Source organism: Wolffia australiana, chromosome 14 (assembly GCF_029677425.1).
Source record: "Wolffia australiana isolate 7733 chromosome 14, ASM2967742v1".
NCBI classification, from domain to species: Eukaryota; Viridiplantae; Streptophyta; class Magnoliopsida; order Alismatales; family Araceae; genus Wolffia; species Wolffia australiana.
In genome coordinates, this window is record NC_135848.1 from 8,015,915 (window position 1) to 8,030,469 (window position 14,555).

Below are 14,555 nucleotides of genomic sequence, written 5' to 3' on the forward strand. Positions count from 1 at the left end.
ATCAATGTTCTGAGTTTTCTATTTATTGGACGTGTTAGTATGGATGCCCTTGGACATTTTGCATATATGAGGCCCCTTGTACTCTTGAATGATCATTATTGTACTATGTTCATTTGTTTAAACTCATGTTTTTCCCTCTTAATGTTCTCTTTGTTAGAGAGTGTTTTATTGCTCTTGGACTCAAGCACAGCTCCTTTGTAGATCAAGACTAGAGAAGCTAGTTTTGTGGATTGAGGACTTAGCTGCTTCAAGTAGAGTAATGCTTGTGGATTCAACTCATGTTGTTCATATACTGAGGCTGCATCAGGTTGACTCACATTATATTTTTGTAGGTGGTCCTTAGACCTAAGGCACTAGACATCTTGTACCCACACGACTGTACTTTCACTATGACCTATGAGTTTCCTAATCATAAAATTTAAGTAGTCTTAGTTCAGAATCAAAAACAAGTTTACAAAGATGATTGAGTGGTCAAGATGGTTGTGTCTCTGCTCTCAGTATAAGAGGAGACAATTCAAGGAAGATGATGCAATGAAGTTCTTGGCCAACATAGTGGAATATCATTGAATAGTTCTCTGATGATTTCCAAACACATAAGTAATAACTCGAATGACTTATTAGGTTTCAACATGTTACCATACCCTATGTCCTCCTAGAGGTGTCAAGGGGATGAGGAACTCTATGTATATGGTAACTGATGACAAATAGGTTCCATGAGTGAATAAGACACACTTCTTTGTATCTTCTAGAGCACGAGGTGTAGCTTAGCACCATAAGGGCTAGAGACTAAACCTATCAATTCAACATTATTTAATTTGGAAGACCAAAAAAGGTTATTAGGTACTGGATTTGTTGACTAGACTAATGCATAGGCCCAGAGGGCTTCACACAAATCGTCTTTTGGACGTCAAAAGATACTCTTAATGTTTGGGGATTTTATGAAAATAAAAACTTAGTTAGGTGAAGGCCATGAACAAAATTTATCCAAATGAAAATTATTTAGGGATATTTACCTTATTCTGATGTAGCCCAAAATCCCATTTTGCGAGGCTAGTAATAATGGGTGGCCCGAGAAGGATCCTCTATTAAGATCTAAAGAAAAGTACTGAGAGCTCCACAAAAGCCTCTAACAAGATCCTCTGGCAGATTTTTCTCTAAGTTCCACTAACAGATTCTCTTTGGCACGGTCCACTGATAGATTCATCTCGAACAAAATCCACTCAGAGATTCATCTTCAGCCAAAATCTACAAAATATCTCTGCTCTAACTTGACAAAGCTGTAGATCTTCTATTTTGTCCCATCATAATCTTATTGAGCCACACAAAATATCTCCTGACAGCTTCTACATGCCCAAAAAATTGTACAATATCACTACTCAGGCCTGTCAAGCTACTTATCCTCTGTTTTAGCTTGTTAGAGTCATTTTTCTAAATGTTTCGAGTTGTTCTTTCATCAGTACTTTCATTATGGACGATCATGCACTTTTTGTGGCCCATATAAGGATTATATTGAAGTGCATTATTCTGTTGAAACTCTTATTTCTCCCCTCTAAGTATTCTCTTTGCTAGAGAGTGCTTTAGTGATTGTGGATTCAAGCACAACCCCTTGTGGAATCAAGGGTTGGAGAACCTAGTTCTATGGATTCAGGACTTAGTTGCTTCAAGTACAACAAGGCTTGTGGATTCAAGTCGTGTTCCTACATTGTTTGTGTACTAAGGATGAATCATATTCTCCCTTATCTCCTTTGCTCTTCTCAATTCTTGATGTGATTGGGATGGTGTAACGACGTTGACAGAATGTGAACAAAGTTCATCAAGGTGAAGGAGGAGATTCAATGTACTAGGGACCACGTGAATGCATCAGAGGCTTCACATTTTAGCAACTCAACACCTCTCACACGAGGACCCAAGAAGTCACAGATGTGATTCATGCCCAAGGGATTTGATCAATTGTTATTGATACTGATTTGATTATCTCAAAAGTCTTATGCAGCAAGAATTGATTTTTCTCATCAAGATCAAGGCCCTAGAACCCACCTACATGATCTCTCCCCAGGATGCTTGCCTAGCACCACCTCACCCTCACCCATGCAAATGAACAAGTCTGTGCTCACGCCAATATGTGATAAAATGCCTAAGAGTAAATATGAATTTCATACATAGAATACATTAAATGAACCCCAAAATTCCATAAAATTATAATAGTTTCTTTTGAAATTTGACCATTATGCACAATTTCACCCGTCGTTCACAATACTTTATATTATAACAAATGCAAAAATATTAAAGTCAAATAAAATTAGATAAATGCTCCACTTCAAGATAAATTCATCATTTATTATAAATTCTTAATAGCCGTTGGTTAGGACTAATAAAACATATCTTATATATTTAATCAATATTAAATAATTAAAATATACAAAACTTGTGATGCACAAATCATATGCCATATGTGACCAACCAGAATCTTTTATCAAGAAGCATGTTAATAAGAACAAATCTAGGAAGAAAGAAATCTGCTAGGGCTAAAGTTAGAGAAGGTGTCTACATAAATCTCTTGCCTCCATACAGACATTTAAAATTTAAACAAAGCAAAATAAGCTTAAGATATAAGCTAGACAATAATATAATACCAGCCAATATATTTCAAGTAATGGCTCTGTAGACTCAAAAAACATACTTCAGTCTACAGGTCTTATTATAAAATGTAGGTTAGACTCATAAAAGTTTGCTGACCATGTCTGAGAATATGACTATCGAGTAGTACTTGAGTGGTCTAACCTACATTCATAGAAAATTTTCTGACCATGTCTAAGAATTTGACTATTGAGTAGTCTAATCTACATTTATAAAAAAATTGCTGACCATGTCTAAGAATTTTGAAAATTGAGTAGTACTTGAGTGGTCTAACCTACATTCATTAAGCAATTTCTGACCATGTCTGAGAATTTGACAATTGAGTAGTACTTGAGTGGTCTAACCTACATTCATAAAAAAATTTGCTGACCATGTCTGAGAATTTGACTATTGAGTAATACTTAAGTTGCCTAACCGACCTACATTTATAAAAAATTTGCTGGCCATGTCTGAGAATTTGACTATTGAGTAATACTTAAGTTGCCTAACCGACCTACATTTATAAAAAATTTGCTGACCATGTCTGAGAATTTGACTATTGAATAATACTTAAGTTGTCTATCCTACATTTATCCAAACTTTGACTCATCTACATGACTGAAGTCCATTGGCTAAGATCCAAAAAACCCCCCCCCAAAAAAAACCAAGTTATTTCAGCGTACAGCTTTTTTTAAGGAAGATCATACCTCCACTCTACACCATACCTTCTGCCATCGCTCATCCTCCCTGACGTTGTTTTCCGCCACATGATCCGCCAGTACGCGAGTGGGGTCGTCCCAGGGGAAGAGCTCTTCTCCTCCTTCGCTCTCCCTAGCTCACTCCTCAGTCCATCGCCATGGCGTCTGCTTCGGCGGTGCTCACACTCCCTCCCCGCTCTCTCTTCCAAGAGGGTCGTCGCAGCCTCAGCCCGAAGAAACGCCGGGTAGCATCTCCATCGACGAGAACAGCCTTCCCCGTCGCGCTCTTCGCCGTTCCTCGGAGGAACGTAGAATTGATTTCTGGAGCTGGGTTTCTGCGTCCGGGTTCTGAGAATAAGAGGGTCGGTCGAGGAATTCAACCGGCGTATGCGGAGGCGAAGGGCAGTAGCGACGGACCCATCTCCGGCGCGCTCCAAAATGTGGGTAAATTTTTGAAATTTCGAAGTTTGGAGAGCATTTTGTGAGTGGGTTTGGATTGTTTTTTTGTCAATTGAGCGCAGGTGGTTGGTGTTCTTCATCTGGCGGTGTCCCTAGGACTGATTCTGGCGGCTGATAAATTCCTTAAGAAAGCTTTTGTGGCGGCTGCGATCAAATTTCCCAGCGCTCTTTTTGGGATGTTCTGCGTTTTCACTGTGTTGATTGCTTTGGACGTGGTGGTTCCGTCTGCTGCTAAGGCTTTGGAGGGCTTCTTCGAGCCCGCTACGCTGTTCATCCAGCGATGGCTTCCGTTGTTCTACGTGCCGTCGCTGGTTGTGCTACCTCTGGCAGTGAGGGACATACCCACCTCCGCAGGGCTCAAGATTTGCTCCATTTTTAGTAAGTGCCGCGTCTCCCATTAGACGAGAGAGAATTGTGGTCGTTTAACTTCATCTGTCTGCAATTTGATTTTGGATTTTACTTCTTTCTGAATGCTTTGAGAGAAGAACGAATTCTTTAATTTGTAAATGATCAGCATTGCGTTCTTCATCTTCATCTGAATTGACTTCATAACATGAATTTTCTGAAGCATATGCCCATGAACGAATTTGTGTGTTTGATAGGCATCTTGGTTTCAGGCAGAATGTAGTGAGCTGATCAATCAGTATATCGCGGGGTGCAAATTCTTCAGTCAAAATTTCCTCAATTTTGGTTTTCTTCTCATTGTTACTTAGTGACTGTCTACTTGAAAGAAATATCCCCGGTTAATTTATGATTACAACAGCTTTATTCAGGAAAATCCACAGAAATTATGCAGACGGTTCTGTGGCGATATGATCTCTCTCAGAATCAGTGTAAATTTTATTTAATCTGATTTCACCATTTCAAAATTTCAAATTTCATCGAAAAATTTCACCATTTAATGGCCATTCTTTCAAAGATTTCCTGAAAAATAGTTTATTTCATATAAATATTGACTAAATTTTCTGCCTGCCACATTTTATGCTGATTAATGGTCGAAATTTCGTGTAAACATGATGAATTTAATGAAAAACCTGTGAAAACATGATATACGCTGAAACTTAATTCTTGAACATTAATATTTGATGTCAAGAGATTTGCTGAGCCCTTTTTAAATATTCGTCCATTACTATTCTGCAGTCGGTGGCTGGCTGGCTTCCCTCTGCGTTGCAGCATACACAGCTTTGACAGTGAGAAATATTGTTAAGACAGAGATGACGGCAGCCGAGCCAATGGCCAAGCCCTCGCCATTTTCTACGAAGGAGTTATTGTTCTGGACAGCTGTCTTTGTCTCTTCATTTGGTCTTGCTTTGGTTTCTCCAGTAGCATTGGGAACCACCGCCTTGACAAACCTTCCTTTCCTTCTTGCTGCCACAGTATTGGGATATATTATCGGCACAGGGTGATTCTCTTTTTTACTTTTAATCCCAAAAAAAATAGTTTTAAACGTACACCATCCAAATAAGTATAACTGATTTTTTTTTCTTAAACCGGGATCTTCTTGCAGGTTGCCATCTGATGCCAAGAAGGTTTTCCATCCTATTATTTGCTGTGCACTTTCTGCGGATTTGGCAGCTGTTGCTTTTGGGTATTTCTCCCGGTCTGGATTGGATGCAGTTCTAGGTTTAAGGCCTTCTGTTCCAACCCCCTTTCTATCTTATTTTTTTAAAAATTAAATTAATAAAATCCCTATCAGGTGCAGTTTCTCCTCTTTTTCCCCTTGAAATTGAATGCACCGTGTTGAAGTTCGCCCTTGTCAAGCCGCTCTTCCTCCAGCCTCTCCTGTGTCTCCCTGTGTCTCCTTCTCGTGAAGCTAGGGTTTTCAAATGGATAAAAAGACTTATCGGCTTTCTCATAGTGGCTGGTTTAAATATCAGCTGGTGCAGTTAAATGGGATGGGCCCATCAACCTTAGGTTACTTACTCTCTCACGTGAGAGAATAACTTGGACCTCTTTGTCTTTCACATGGTTCCACTTATATCATGTCACCCACATACAAATTGAAAGGGCAGAAATGAAAATAAAAATAGAAACGTGGAGTAAATCAAATAGAATGGCTGGCTAAATGCTGTTTTTTCCCATCTCTCGCCTTGACTACTCCAGCTGCCATCTCCGCTGCACCCATTTGAGTCAGAAACATATTAGGGTAAAACTTCGTTTCTCAAGAATGAGTGGGAAACCTCAATTTTAAGAAGTACAGCGGGCCCTATCATATTAGGAGGACTTTGAGTCTCTTGAATTCATTACAATGAGGTCTTATAAACGCTCGTATTTGCTGGTTACCCAAAAGACAGAGAAGTGGGACGGGCTTTCACTTCAAAGTGTTCATATACTTCGGACAAAAGATCATTTTGCAGTGTTTTAAGTTGTTTTATTCTTTGTCATTACCCTAACCCCTTACTAAACATCGTGTTTAATTTTCAAGAAAACAGAACTCAAAAGTAATGTCTTGATGTTATGTTTTCTGATTAAAGAATATACTCACAACCAAGTTCTTTTTCAATATTTTATTTCTGGTTCCAACTCCATCTCGCTTATCATCTCTTGATATTTTGAATTTTCACTATTTTTATTTTCGTTTCTGACTGACTGAAGCGTTTTGTGCAGGTGATTATCTGACAAAGAATGCATCAAATCCCGGAGCTGGTGACATCCTCATGGGGTTCCTAGGCTCTGTCATCATCTCATTTGCCTTCTCCATGTTCAAGCAGCGAAAGGTTCTCACTTTTTTATATTAAAAAATAGAATGAACCCATATCATACTTCATTTTCATCTAGTATCGATATTTATGTATCACTTTACAAGCACATTATTATTCATCAATTCGTTCAATATTATCTAGTACAAAAATACTTAATCAGCGATTAAGCACTTTACTTCCCAAACTAATTTCTGAGGAACAATTTGGTTTCGTAAAAGGAAGATCTATTCATGAAAGTGTTAGCTTAGTTCAAGAGCTTACCCAATCCATCGGCTACAATAAACCACTGCAGTGGAGGAAGATGAACCACTGCAGGACAGATAAAAAGACAGCGAGGAAATAAGCGTCTAATTGATTTAGCTGAAAGTGTTAAGTTCTGCAGTGTTGCCTTTAAATCCCACAGAACACATGCAGTAGAAATATTGTTTCAGGAAGCATTCATTTTTGCATCTGTGGTTCCTGGACCCTATAAGGCTGCTACTCAAACATAGGAGATTAAGGGTAAAACTGGAAAAAAATGGAAATAGGAGAGAAAAAATGATATATACACAATAACAAATGCTATTGTTCTTTTCCTTTTCAGCTTGTCAAGAGGCACGCGGCCGAGATATTCTCATCGGTGGTTATCTCAACCATCTTCTCCCTCTACTCCACAGCCTTTGTGGGTCGCCTTATTGGGCTGGACCCCAACTTGACCATATCCATCCTTCCGAGGTGCATCACGGTTGCTCTGGCCCTCAGCATTGTCTCATTGTTTGAAGGTACTTGATTGTTCGAATTTTTTGACAAGAAAAAATAAACCCCCTAGTGCGAAAAGTCAAGAACTTCTCAACTTGATGAATATTTTGCATTAAAAATCGTTTTTCTGCTTTCTTGGGCTGCTGACTGAGTTGGTTTTTTTTCTTATGGGTTCAAGGAGCCAACGCTTCTATCACAGCGGCCGTGGTTGTGCTGACTGGTCTAGTGGGAGCAAACTTTGTGCAAGCAGTTCTTGATAAGCTTGGCTTCAAGGACCCAATAGCCAGAGGGATTGCAACTGCCTCGAGGTGAGCTCCTTACAAAATTTATTTACGATTTCGTCATCATAACCCGTGAAATTATTTTTTTAAAATATTCTTATGGCCCTTTGTAATTGAGCACATGTTGACATCGAAATTTCCTTTTTATAACCTTTTTGGGATGGATGTTTGCATTTTATCTAGTCAGCATTGAGTCGGGAAATTTCTAAATGTTTTTTCTTATGATGACTATTTAGTCAATTTAGTCCGCCTTGACTTCGGAAATTGCAATTTTTATAATTTTTTGTGATGGCTATTTGGAATTCTGTTGGCGTCAACCAGGCAATTTTTTTTTCATATATTTTTGTGATGGCTATCTGTAATTCCGTCGGCGTTGACTGCCTTGACTGCGTTGACTTGGAAACTTCCCGTTTTATATTTTTTGAGATGGCTGTTTTCAATTCCTTAGAGTTGGCAATTTCCGTTGTACACATATTTTGTGATCGCTATCTGCAACTCAGTGGCGTTTACTTGTACTTTTCCTTTTTAAAAAAAAGCTTTTTATGATGGCTCTTTGTAATTCAGTCAGCTTTGACTTGGGAATCGACTTTTGATATATCTTATTGAGATGGCTCTTTGAAATTCAGTTGGAGTTGACTTGCCAATTTCATTTTTAAAAATGAATTTTTTGATGGCTCTTAGTAATTCAGTCAGAGTTGACTTGGCAATTTCCTTTTTATACATTAATTTTTTATGGCTCTATGGATTTCACTTGGCGTTGACTTGGGAATTTCCGCTCTACTCTTGTTGTAATGGCGGTGTTCAGTGCTCACGGATTGGGTACAGCAGCGCTGTCCGCTAAGGAACCGGAGGCGCTTCCATTCTGTGCTATAGCCTACGCGCTGACTGGGATTTTCGGGTCGATCTTCTGTTCCATCCCAGTTGTGAGACAGAGTTTGATCGCCATTGCTGGTTAGAGAGAGAAATCTCCATCTCTCATCTGTTCTGTTTGGATTTCAGGACCTTCCTTGTACCCTTGGGCTGTTTAGAGAGAGAGAGAGAAGACATAGTGGGCTTCCTGTTGTGTCACAGAATATTCTCTCTGTTTGAGTTTATTAGGAATGAAATTCGAAAGTTTTTTTATCATGGATGATATTCAGATGCTGGATTTTCCCCAGTGCACCGGACAAACTAGTGTCATTTACTGAGATCATCAGCGGAAGTAGTTTGTAATGTCATTTACCGTTGGGGCTCATCAAACTGATTGATGTCAAAAACTGTTCCAATTAATTTTACTCCTTCAATAATTTTATCAATTCCCATTTTTAATGTGTTCAGGAATTTCCTCACATTTTGGAAAAAAATGAAGGTAAATCTGGGACCGAGATACTTTTGTGGTTTTCTCTTCATTCTGAATTTTACGTAGGTTACATTCATAAGTTCTGATAACCTTACCTTTGGGCATAGAATTTCAAGCATATCAATTTATAGAAAATTATCAAGGGTTTCAGTCTATAGGCTCTTTTTCCAAGATGGTCGGTGATAATAATCCGTCTCTATGCTTTAAGGTATGTCCTAAGCTATGGAACTAGTGGCAGGTGGTCTAAACTCACAATTTTTCTCATCATAATATAGATTTGTCATTCAAAAATGAGTTTTCTCTTCCTAGAAAATGAAAGAATCATTGAATCTCTGTGAAGAAAGACGCCGAGAGAATTGCTGAGTTTGAAGTGGCCCACTTCTTGCAGTGTCAAACTTGTATAGATGAGTCAGAACGGTGACAATACAACCTCAGTTGTATAACAGATAGTTTGAGTCTTCCACAAGTATTTCATCATGGTTACTGTCATCCATGTATGATAATAAATGGGTTAAATCTCCAAAAAAGAGATTTTACCCATCCGCTCAAAACTGTTTATTCATAAACAATCTTATTCATCTTTTGTGCTTGAGTTATTAAATGGCAAAATATATTATGCCTTTTCATAAATTTATGTCTACAAATAAATAATTACTATTTTGTGCAATGTTATTAAATTTGGTGAAGAGACCCGATAACTCCTCAAATCTGGTGTAAAAAATATCCCATAACCAAACTACATTGTTCAAGAATTAATGTAGATCAGTGCAATATTCAGTTCTAATTCATGTAAAATATTTTTTTTAAGTTAATAATCTAAAGAAGAGTTTCATAAAAACATCCGCTGAATAAATTTTGTGATTGTAGATGATCATTTCAAATGTATCCATGAATGGATCATGAGACAATCTCCTAATATTATGATACAAAAAGATCTGACTCTCAAAAGCAGAATGATGGTGTAAAATCACAATTAGAATCAATTACCAACCAGGACATTGGATTTTATATATTTTTTAGATATTGAAAGTCAGTAGGTTATACAGGGATTTTTTTATAGCTGGTCCTGTCGAATGGAAATTCTATCATGGGATTAATAGCATTCCATCTTATGAATTTCTCCATAAAATTAACTGGTCTAACTCAATATTTTCTTTATGCATAAATTAAATGTAAGAACAAAAAGACATACAAATTTGTACTTCTAAATTTCAAATGGAGTTATGGTTGACAAAAGTATGAGATTTTTATTAGATGAGAATCCATTACTTGATAACTTTTCTAAATCTATACTTCACTCCTAGTCTTAGGCTCTCATTTGTCTTTATAAAGACATGCCTTCCAGCATCTTAAAAAAAAAGTGATAACTCCCTTTTTTCTCAACCACAAGTCTTTTTTTGGAGGATCTATCATTTTATGGTAGAATAATTGTATAAAGAATCAATGAAGTATACATTCCTCGCCAATTCATCAAAACGTTATAAATCCTGATTGTATAACATATACAGAATGATTATATCGAGCTAGTTACCAACTACAGCCATGAACCCTTTCAACGAATATATACTGAGACGTTAAATGGATAAGGTATCAGACAACATGATTAATATTTAATAGAAATATTATAAATATTTTTTACCATTATAATATTTGAAAGGAAGTGCTCCACTTTTAAAGCTGACAAATAAATATTACAAAGAGTTATAAAGCCTCATCTAATCTACTTTCAAGACTCATTTTAATTATAAAAGATTGACGTGATAATAAAATTGTTTGTCATTTTAATTATAAACTGGGATGTTTTATTTATAGAAGTCTCCAATAGTTCCCCAATACAATTCCTTTCCAATTTCCTCATATATATTCATGTATGATAATAATTCATTCAATATCAGCCATGCATCCTCAAACTTTCATGGTGAGATTGGGAAGCGAATGCAACTCTGATCTCTCCAAAATATGTTCTTCTCCCTAATCATTTTTTCAATAAAATATAATTCAAATATTTCATCTAAAAATATTTTTATTATTAATTATGATGTAGGACTTACATGTGAATATCCTAGGGTAACATATATGTTACTTGATGCAGGGCAACTAATGCAGGATGACTATGGCGACGGTAAAGGGGACGACGGGTGGGGAGGAGTGTAGACGACTGATGCGATTGGGAAAAGAATGATGAGGTGCTATATGTGAGGGTTGGTTTTGGGAGGAGGTGGATAAAACAGACCGCAAATTCACACGGTCGATCTCGAAAGATTTAAATCCGATGAAATAATGGTGGTGCAGCCCCTTTCTTTGTCAAGGGTGGGAGTACTGTCTTCAACCACCACGATGATGCCAAGCACCAGAATCAATTCTATCGAATGCACGCTCACGGGAAAACTCAAGAAATACCTAATCCACTGGTCGTTGAAAATTCCAGAAAACCTAAAACAAATCTGACGGCGGTGGAAGAACTTCTTGCGGAACACTGGACGAAGAACACGGACACCAAAGAGTTTGAGGGGTACCTCTGCTCCAGGAGTGCGTGACGAGGCTGCGGGAAATTCTTGACGCATCATTGGTGGGACGATTGACATGCGCTTCGACAGGGTGTCGCGGATCCAACTACGCGATCAGTTGGTGGGGGGTCAAGGGGGGAGTCGCCCCCTTGCGGGGGCAGCACCCCAACACCAAAACGGTATGCACGATGACCTGTGGCGATGAGGGCGGTCGGCGTGGCAGCCTGCACGGTGTCGCTTGCGCAGGCGGCCGGCGTGGCGGCCTGCGCGGGCAGTGTCAGCGCAGGTGCCCGGCGTGGAGGCCTGCGCGGGTGCCCGGTGTGGAGGCCTGCGTGGGCAGTGCCTGCGCGGGCAGTGCCTGCACGAGCAGTGTCTGCACGGGCAGTGCCTGCACGGGCAGTGCCTGCGCGGGCGCTGGCGTGGCGGTCTGCGCGGGCAGCGCTGGCGTGGGTGGCCGGCTTGGCCGCCTGCGTGGGCGGCGCTTGGGCGGGCGGCCAGCTTGGCAACCTGCGGGGGCGGCGCTCGTGCGGCCGGCCGGTTTGGCTGCTTGCGCGGGGGGGGCCAGTGCTGGCACTTGGTGGCCTGAGCGCTGGGCAGCCCTAACGGGGCAGCCTGGTGCTTGGGCAGCCAGGCGTTGGGCGGCCTTGGCGGGGGAGGCCTGGCGTTGGGCGGCCCTAACGTGGGCGACTTGGCGCTAGGACGGCCGAGTGCTTGGGGCTGGGCCGAACAGGTAGAGAGAAAGAGAGAGAGAGAGAGAGGGCGGCAGTCGGCAGTGTATGGCTGCGACGACGGCGGCGATGACGGCGATCCGGAGAAGAGGGATGGATCCGAAGAGAAAAAACTCAATTCTTGAATATAACTTTGCCAAATGATTCTTGCAGCATTGGCCTATATATATAGGCCTTGGAGGAAAGAGAAAATGCGAGAGATAAAAAATAAAAGTAAAGATAGGCAACGTAATATCATGTCACATCAGAGGGCAGTTCTTGATCTGGCAATGACGACGTTTCATGATGCATGACGGGCCGTGCATAGGTGGAGACGTGCTTGATGGGGCGTGCGTAGATGGAGACGTGCTTGATGCCAGTGCATTGACTTGGTCGATTGCAGCGGTGGTACGTCCGTAGAAGTCGTGTTGACGTCGTCGCCATCATTACTCCTATTAATAAGATTCATAATCTGTTCTTTTGAGAGTTTGTTCACCTTCCATACAAAATATATGGGGTATATTATTTTCATTTAACATTATGATTGAAATTTAAACCAATTTTCTGCTATTCCTGTGTACAACTCCATAATGTTATGTGACGGATATTAGGTGGCTGTCAAGCCAATCACGCCACCATGTTTATTTATGTTCATTGAATAAAATATTGTGTTCATTATTACTCAAGTGTGATGTTTATAAAGAATTCCATAAATATGTGAAATGAAATGATGAGATCATAATTCCAGTTATCACTGATGGAAATATATGTGCCGACAAGCCAATCATACATTCCATATCTCGTTCCATGTCCATGAATAGAACATTTTCATAATAGTGCGTGTGTGACGCTTATATTTTTATAAGGTTAAATCATCATAGAAATATGAAAAATCGAGGAATACCTCAATGCATGGAAATATTTTGATAAAATGCCTCAAAGAGGCCGCAGTAACAAATTTAATGAGAACTTGAAGAAGTTTCTAACTGTTTATCATCCATATCATATGAAGTCTCTCTCTCTAATTCTCTATCGCCCTCTGTCTCTCCCTCTCTATCTTTTGTTTGTTCTCTGTCTCCCCCTAGCTTTCTCTCTCACGTCTTATCTCGCTCGTTTTGTGTCCCTCTGGCTCTCTTTTTTGCATGTTCTCGCTATCTCTCTCTCATTCTACGTCTCCCATTGGCTATCTCTCTCGCTTGTTCTCTCTCTCGTTCTCTGTCTCCCGCTAGCTCTCTCTCTCTCTCTCTTTCTCTATCTCTCGCTTGTTCTCTCTCTTGTTCTCTGTCTCCCTCTGGCTCTTTCTCTCTCTCATTCTCTCCCCTCTAGCCCCCTGTTTTGTTCTCTCTCTCCCTATGTTTCTCTCTCTCTGTGACTCTCGTTTTTTCTCTCCTTCTGGCTCTCTATCCTGTAAAAGATCTTGAAGTAGAAGAAGAAGAAGAATGGAGATAGAATAAAAGGAGAGACGATAACACCAAGAAAAATCACTGAAGATCATTGAAATTTTCCCACACAGTTTAAGAGCATGTTTGCTCATCTTTATAGGTGATAGAATAATACTTAAACAGCTAGTTTAAGGAAGTTATAACCTGACGGTTATAACATCCTATCTTGACTTAATCCTGATCATTAGATTTTTTACCGTTATAATTCCCTATCTTGATTTAATCCTGGCCACTAGATTTGTACAAACTATCTTTAATCCTAACCATCTATTTGTTATCTTATAATAAATCCTGACCATCTAATTCTCATAGTAAGTATAGTACGTGTTCAATTTTTTACTAGTATGCAGTTATTTAAAATCCTATTGGTCAATGGCGGATATGACATTTGTGTGGCTCTGAAGATAAACTCCTCTTTCGCTCTCTCTATCTCTAGCTCTCCCTCTCTCTCCTATCTCCCCTCTGGCTCTATCTCTCATTCTCTCTCCCCCTCTAGCTCTATCTCTCATTCTCTTTCTCCCTCTGGCTCTCTCTCTTTCTCTCTCCCTTCTTGCACTCTCCCTCGTTATCTCTCCCTCAATCTGGCTCTCTCTCTCTCTCTCTCTCATTTTCTCTCCTCCTCTGCCTTTGTCTCGCTATTTCACTCTCTCTCTCTCGTTATCACTCTCTCCCTCTCTTCTTCTAGTTTTCTCTCGTTCTCTATTGCTCTCTCTTTATGTCTTGTTCTCTCTCTAGCTCGCTCTGTCCAGCGTTCTCTCTCTTTCCCTTGCTCTCTCTATCTCGCATTATCTCTATCATTTCATTTATTTTAATTATTCATTGTGTTTAGTTGTTATGAATTCAAACAATTCGATCGATCCAATCCGAACTAGCCAGTTTGTATTGAATTATTTGATCGAAAAATTGGGCCGGTTCTAAAAATATGATCATAATCTGATGCAAATATCAAGTGTGAATCAAATATAGGGATCTGATGGAGGTTCAGATTTGAATACTCGATCCGATTTAACATTCTCACAATCAGTTTGAATCCCCGATCCCTATTTATTGTGTGCACAAAATATTC

At 39.6% G+C, this 14,555-nt stretch overlaps 1 protein-coding gene across 1 annotated transcript; it reads left to right on the top strand.

Moving 5' to 3' along the window:
• Nucleotides 1-3,365: 3,365 nt before the first annotated feature.
• Nucleotides 3,366-8,619, top strand: LOC144711852 (plastidal glycolate/glycerate translocator 1, chloroplastic). The gene is made up of 8 exons (XM_078585948.1): nt 3,366-3,754; nt 3,836-4,151; nt 4,914-5,175; nt 5,281-5,396; nt 6,381-6,490; nt 7,059-7,236; nt 7,392-7,521; nt 8,300-8,619. The coding sequence occupies exons 1-8, from the start codon at nt 3,473-3,475 to the stop codon at nt 8,448-8,450; spliced, it is 1,545 nt and encodes a 514-aa protein (XP_078442074.1). The 5' UTR covers nt 3,366-3,472; the 3' UTR covers nt 8,451-8,619.
• The last annotated feature ends 5,936 nt before the right edge of the window (nt 8,620-14,555 follow it).